Genomic DNA, 7,500 nt, shown 5'->3' on the forward strand with positions numbered 1-7,500 from the left:
ACCAGTACTTGTTGATTCTGGTGCATCGAGTTACTCCCCATCTGTCACATCCAATTAGAGTTTTGGCCGGCTGACACACACAGCCTGCCTCTGTGCGTGTGTGTGTGCCGGTGTTTGTCCCTCGCCTCCAGCTGTGCCGCGCTGACGTGAGGAGCCACAAGTATCCGCTTGTGATTTGGCTGAGATGGTGCTTTTTTTTTATCACACATAATAATGCGGCTGCTCCTGCTTAAGTCAGTGCTAACAGTGTCAGTTAGTTAGTAGCATTTTGTTAGTTATTTCAGTCAAATGTTAACATTTGAGTTTGATTTAATAATGAGCAGTTTAAAACTTTCTTCTCTGTATTATTATTTGTTTAAAACCAGCATCATCTATCTTTAGTTGCATCTCAAACCTTCATCTCACATCCTTTCTACGTCTACAGGACCTGTAGTTGATGCAGATTGTTTCCAAGCATTCAAAGCAAGTGAGGTCAGACAGTGACGTTCATCACATTTAAATCTATCATTTTCTTTGATGCCAGTTTCGCTCAGGCCACTAAAAGAAGTTTCATGGTTTTGAGTTAATGGACTATTTGCATGGTTCAACATTGAGACGTTAGACTGACATGTTGGATATAAAACACACCCCCGGGCTCCACTGAACTCCTATTAAAGCGTGCGCCTCTGCCCATGTGACTCTGAGGCTTCTGCACCACTCGCTGAGACGTGTGAACGTGTGAACTTGAAGACCAGTCAATTTCTAAGAGCTGGAGACAAAATTTGAAAAAAAAAAAAGTCAGAAAGAGAGAGGGAGAATTTGGGGGTTTATTATTCCTGTCCAGTGTTTTCGTTCACAGTTCCATCACCCGGTGTGAAGAGCCCCCCCCCCCACTCACCAGGTGTCAGACAGGCCACACACAAAGTGTACGCGAGTGTGCACGCTCACACGTGCACGCTCTCCTGCAGATGACAGCGCACTTACACCCTCCCTCCATCACCTATCACTCTCTTCTGCCTCGGCCGTGTCTCCTCCTTGTGCTCCTCAGGCTTTGGGTTTGTTTCTGTTTTACATGGATTGGATTCCGTTTAGCGGAGGGACCAGCTAATTTAGCTTTCCTCAGATTGTCTCCAGCCAATTCTGTGTTTTTTCCATTGTGAAATCTCTGATTCATTTTTAATACACGGTGTATGCTCAAAGAAAAACACTGTGTCTGGCTTCTGCTACTTTGTTTCCATCCCTCCTCCTTGTGCTACCACTCTGAACTCCTCACGGCCCCTCAGCTTCCTCCTATAGCTTCCCAGGATGCCATGCGGGAGACGGCGGAGCGGATCCGGGAACTGGAGATGGCTCTGAGGGAGAGCATGAACACGTCTGCGCACAGGGAGGCTCTGTGGGCGCAGGAGGAGGCAGCGCGCGCTGAGGCCCAGCGACAGGTTGACCTGACGTCACACGCTGCTGGAAGCTCACATCCATTCACACAGACGCTCGCTTGCGTTTCCGCTCACTTCAGCTCGGCGCGGACTTAACTGCGCCTCCGTGTGGTTGAGAGTGTCGCTGCAGGCGGACGGCCCTCAGTATGTGGCTCTCAACCTGTAGGAACCAAGGCACCTTTTCCGCCCAGCCTGTTATTGTCTTCGCTTAATCTCTGTTCTGAACTTGCTTTGGTTCATTTTCTCCTGAGGCTGGAGTTTTAAACTGAGCCAAAAAGTTCCACCTTCTCCCTTTAACTTTGTCTCTTTGAGCGTTCTGACTCATGCTTCAGAATGTAAGCATGTGTTTGACATATTGTGAATTTATGTGCATGCAATTAGAATTCATTACGCGAGCGTCAGACTCTGCTTTGCCCTTTTGATGGAACACAGGCCGCCCTCTTCGTCCGTGCCGCTGTCCGTCCGTCCGTCCGTCTCCGGCTGCCAGGTGCTCGGCCGACATCTTTAAGTGGCTCCGAATGGAGACTGGTGTGTGTGTGTGCGTGCGTGCATGGAGGTGTGTCTGTGGTGGGAAAGAGAAAGAGCGCGGACGCAGCGCGTTTCCTCCCGGTGTGAGCGTGCATCTGAATGAGAATGACCTTGCATCACTTATGAGCGCCACGAGTAACACGAGAGCAATCGGTGGTTGAGACGAGAACTAACATTTGAGGCGGAATGGAGGCTGCGTTGCTTCAAACGCACACACACACACACACACACACACACACACACACACACACACACACACACACACACACACACACACACACACACACACACACACACGTGTTCCCCCTCAGCCATGCAGCAGATGAAGGCAGGAGGTTGGTGGACGGAGCAGGGAAGCAGGAGAAGGTCACACCCGGTTTAGAAAATGCAGCCAGAGCCAATGTTAACTGTGGCTTGTTGTTTTTCCTCCTTTTTGCAATTTCAGAGCTCCGCATGCTCGACTTACAGTCAGCATGGATACTGTGTTTATCAAACAATATTTTGAGTCACTGAGAAGTCCGTATATTTATGTCTGTGGGACCCTTTTGCACGCGCAGGAGCAGATGATTCAGCTCTGACCTCAGTTTACCCGTGTACGAGTACTGAGGGAAATCCTTTGCTTGTGACATGCTGCCACTCACTGACCCCGAAACGAGTCAGGCCTGAGGCTGCACAGCGAGTCAGAGCGCTGTCGGCACGGAGGGGCCACCGATGCTCTGCGCTGGGCGCCGTGAGCCAACATCATGTCGCCACGTCAGGAGGCGCGTGTGTGTGTGCGTGTGTGTGTGTGCGCGCGCATGTGTGTGTGTGTCTGTCAGTGTGTGTGTGTGTGTATGTGTGTGTGTGTGTGTGTGTGTGTGTGTGTGTGTGTGTGTGTCTGTCAGTGTATGTGTGTGTCTGCGTGTGTCTGAATCACCTGACCCTGGCACTCTTTCAGATCGCGCTGCCAGACAGACTTTTTCACATCCCCCTCGTCGCCCGGTCCTTGATTTTTCTTTCTGCTCCCCTCCGTCCTGGAGTAATCAGTCTCATGACGTGTAATGCGCTGAAAGTCTTCCATCAGCCTGACCTGCTGAAATGGAGCATTGCTAATGCCCGGGGTCACTTCTCTTCACGCCCGCTCTCTAAGTCTCTCGCTCCATCCTCTCCTTTCCGCCTCCTCACCTTCTCCTGCCTTGGTTCCTGTCCGTCATCGTCCTCGTTCCTTCCCATCCGCCCTCCTCTCTCTCTCCCTCCTTTCTCTCTCCCTCCTTGCTCTCTCCCTCACTCGCTCTCTCCCTCACTCGCTCTCTCCCTCACTCGCTCTCTCGCTCCTCTCTCTCTCCCTCCTTTCTCTCTCCCTCCTCGCTCTCTCCCTCACTCGCTCTCTCCCTCACTCGCTCTCTCGCTCCTCTCTCTCTCTCTCCTTTCTCTCTCCCTCCTCGCTCTCTCCCTCACTCGCTCTCTCCCTCACTCGCTCTCTCGCTCCTCTCTCTCTCTCTCCTTTCTCTCTCCCTCCTCGCTCTCTCCCTCCTCGCTCTCTCCCTCCTCGCTCTCTCCCTCCTCTCTCTCTCTCTCTTCTCTCTCTCTCCCTCCTCGCTCTTTCTCTCCCGTGTTTTCTCCGCTCCCGTGGCGTTTGAACTAGGCCTTTGAACCAGCAACACCGATGCAAACGGACAAGACGGATTTGGCCCTTACCTCTGAGCCCCCAATCAGCTTAGCAACTCAAGGGGCTTTGGGCCAGTCTTAGCGAGCCTTAGCCTGGCTGGGGGGCTTTGCCTTGAAGTTGAGCTAAATTAGCACGCACAGGCAACCGCTAAGCTGATTAGGTCTCTAATTTCACTAAAATGCATTGTATTCCTTATTAATGATGTGATTGTGAAGGAAGGCCTAGCCTGGGTGGTGCTCTAATCGGACTGGGAGGAGGGCACTTGGCACGTTGGGTTGATAGACATTTGATTGGTATGAAGCTATTTGTCTGTGAGAGAGAGAGGGAGAGAGAGAGAGAGACAGAGAGAGAGAGAGAGAGAGAGAGAGAGAGAGAGAGAGAGAGACAGAGAGAGAGAGAGAGAGGGAGAGAGAGAGAGAGAGAGGCCCTCGGGTTTAAAGAGGAGACGTCACACAGGGTCTGGGTGCTTCACTGATTAAAGCTCCTGGGGTTTTTTATTTAAATAAGCCTTTGTTACATTTAGAAGAAGACATGACTCACTGCTTTCCTTCACTGCCTTCGTCTCTTTGTGATGGTCACAGTCAGCGTGCACTTTATGTGACATCTGTGGAGCACACCTAGAGAACTGTCGACGATGTGTCCTGAAAATGTGTGAACGATTTGGTCCCTTCATAAAAGAGGCCTCCGCGTTTTCTCATGTCGGACCCCATGGAGCGCTTTCCCCCAACACTCATTTTCTCTCTCTCTCCCTTTGTTCATTTGAGACCCAACACTTCAGAATTTATTGTTTGACTGTTCTCTATCGCACATCTGCAACTCATCATCACCGTCGAACAAAGACAAATTCATATTTCCGAGCTCCTCGGCAGCGGCGAGCGCCGCCCGGCCGCGGAGCCCGTTGTGTGAAGTGCCGCTTGTTAGACAATTAGATGCTTCCTGTCTCGGGATAATAACGGCCCGAGGTCACATCCTGTCTGTCAGACTGGTGGGTCGGACTCGGGCCCGCGTGTGGCTCGAGGGCACGTGGGAGCGGAGGGAGGAGGTGCAGTCGTTCCTCTCACCTGCTCTCAAGTGGTGCCACACTTGAGAGCGTCGTCTGGACTCCTGTTTCCTGCACAGGTCTCACTCAACTGACCTTTGAACCTGAGTAATTTCACCTGCTTCTTGTTTCCTGCTTCTCACCAACAAACAGTAGCGACACAAACAATGCTGTGCGTCTGATAAAATCCACGTCTTGCACCTTCACTCACACGCCTGAGGTTTTCGGGTCAGTCTGACCCTGAGCTTCTTCGTATGTGTTCCCTTTGAATAGCTGGAGGAGCTGATGGCGGCGCTGGAGAAAACGCGGCAGGAGCTGGACGCCACCAAGCTTCGCCTGTCGTCCACGCAGCAGTCGCTGCACGAGCGGGACGGACACCTCAGCAGCCTGCGTCAGGAGCGGCGGAAGCAGCTGGAGGAGATCCTGGAGATGAAGTCAGTCTCACTGCAACCTGTGTCTTTGTATATACGCACTTATATTTATGATATAGGAGGAGGAAACACACAGGATCGTTGTAGAAGTATGATATTGGGACGTTTTGTGCTTCATCAGAACCGCTTTGCAGACACGTTTGTCTAACGCTCATCCATCCAGATGTGCAGCTGTGCTGTGGTGCTACATGTATATAGACATCAGTGCTCGTAGGGTGTTTCTGAAGCAGCGTTAGCCTTGTGAAAAGTCACCGTTATTGAGCCCAGGTGGTGAAAGCTGCCTGAGACGGTAGGTCAGAGCGGCCCAGTGCGAACGCACCGCTGTTTGATACAAAGAGAACCCGGGAAAAAAACGTGTCGGTGGGAGCGTTTGCACGTGTGATGTGTCAGTGGAGCGGCTCCGTGTGCGTGTGCTCTGATTGAAGGGGCAGAGAGTTACATATGTGGCTGTCACGTGCTGCAAAGAAATGCCTTTAATATCAGCCAGTCGCTGCAGAACAAGAGAAACGGGAAAACACAACTTTTCAAATCCATTACGCCCACAAGCCTCTCTGACCGCACTCACTGTGAAAGAATGTGCCTATGAATAGATATACAGTATAACCCACGGTGTGTGTGCTGATAGTTTGGTGGGAACAGAGACGGAGTGCGCCGTTCCTCAGGTGTCTTCACACGTATCCAGGTTTTCACCTGTGGCTCAGTGCGATGGATGTTTAGACACTCAGGAGAGTCCCACAGCAACAACGGGTTGGAGCCAAGAGCAGGTAGAAACCAGGAGAGATGCCAGGATGGTTTTAAGGATTTAACAAGTACAGAACTACGGGTAGAATCATAGCAGGACCAAAAAAATACACTTTAAGTTCAGGAAAACTAGAAAAAAAGCCCTGAGCAAAACAGGAACTAACGACTGAATTACAAATAATCAAAAGTGTGAACTGCTACGAAAACAAAGTGACTGCAGGCAGAAGGAGAAACAAACAAACCATTTGGAAACTGCTAGAAAACAAATCGCTGCAGAGCAGGAACTAACGAATCAAGCTATCAAAACAAACGCACAAACCGTGGGTAAGAAGCCGAGCTGGAGGCCGGTGGGTCGATCACACGCCAGCGGAACGGGGACCGGGGCGAGCGTAAACACAGACGCGCATCAAGAAAGGAGGCACATGAACAGAACGGAGCAGAACATGAATGAAGCCACACGGGCCGGAACATAAAGCCTTATTACGTTATCATTCAAACGCGTCCTGAGGAAGTCGCTTTGTCTGATGCTTGGCTCACATAAACAGCAACAAAGCGCGTGCATTCTTCCTCTTTGTGTTTGGGACTTTGACTCAATACAAGTCTCCACTGGTACGAGCTGATGTCGGGGCCACGCGGGCGTGTGTGGTCCCATTCCGTATGTGTCTGTGTGTATGAAGAGGTCAGAGGCCGGGGTTCGGGGTCGGCGATGATAAGGATTAAAGGACTGTCGAATGGCGAGGGCTAAAGCTTCGTGAGACTGACTTACATCCCAGCGAGTCGCACAGATACGCACTCAGAGCGCGCGCGGCCTCGGTGGAGCTCGCATGTAATCACTCACGTCTGCAGACGTCCACATACTTACACAGATTTTGGCTTTCGGCTTTGGAGAGGGGGCCGTGTTCCCACAGCAGAGCTCTGGTCCAAGTTAGCACAGGGAAAACTAAACAGGGAAGATGGAGGGGCAGAGAGAGCGAGAGAGCGAGAGAGAGGGAGAGAGAGCGAGAGAGGGAGAGAGCGAGAGAGGGAGAGAGAGTTTGAGGGAGAGTTTGAGGGAGGGCCGTGCACAGACTGAAGTATTTCAAATCTTAGAAATCATGAGAGAAGCTTGATGGCGTGCCAGGTTTTTCCCTCGCTCCGCTGTAATGTGGCGTTTGTCAGGAGGACCAGCTGAAGCGAAGCATGTGAGGCGCCTTCCCCAGCGAGCGGCGCGGCGTTTCCCTTTAATGTATGCGCACGGAGCGAGCGAGCGAGCGAGAGAGGCAGCAGACTCTTGGCTTTTCAACACTGTTAATGAAACAGACAAGAGGGGAAAAAATCATTTTCAATATCCTCTCATTGCACGCTGGGCGCGCTAGCGTGAGTGTGTGTGTGCTGGTGCGGAGCTGGAGGTTTGAGGAGGGGAGCGGGGGTCTGCTCTATCACCCCACACCGGATCGGGTTTCCTCCATACTGTACGGGCTTCACATACATGCAGAAGGCCTCCAGAGGAGCCAGTCATTAGCTGAGCCCGGGGTCACGGGGTGTAGGTGCATAGAGCAATAGAGAAATGATGAGTTTGGACATTCTGAATGGCTGGTCATTGAGATGTTTCCACAGCCTGATGGGATAATGCTACGCTACATGCCACGGCATCGCAGAGGCCTTCAGAACCCCGACGGATCGGCCGAAATTATCTCCGTTTACATGTCGGTGATGAAAAAT

At 51.6% G+C, this 7,500-nt stretch overlaps 1 protein-coding gene across 1 annotated transcript in view; it reads left to right on the plus strand.

Moving 5' to 3' along the window:
• LOC114858680 (ERC protein 2-like) overlaps positions 1–7,500 on the plus strand; it is a 91,892-nt gene that overhangs the window by 36,927 nt on the left and 47,465 nt on the right. The window contains exons 15-16 of the mRNA XM_041071483.2: positions 1,263–1,415; positions 4,901–5,061. Of these exons, the coding sequence (XP_040927417.1) occupies positions 1,263–1,415; positions 4,901–5,061 (314 nt within the window). The remainder of the gene's footprint in view (positions 1–1,262; positions 1,416–4,900; positions 5,062–7,500) is intronic.

This window comes from Betta splendens, chromosome 7 (genome assembly GCF_900634795.4).
Source record: "Betta splendens chromosome 7, fBetSpl5.4, whole genome shotgun sequence".
Classification (NCBI taxonomy): Eukaryota; Metazoa; Chordata; class Actinopteri; order Anabantiformes; family Osphronemidae; genus Betta; species Betta splendens.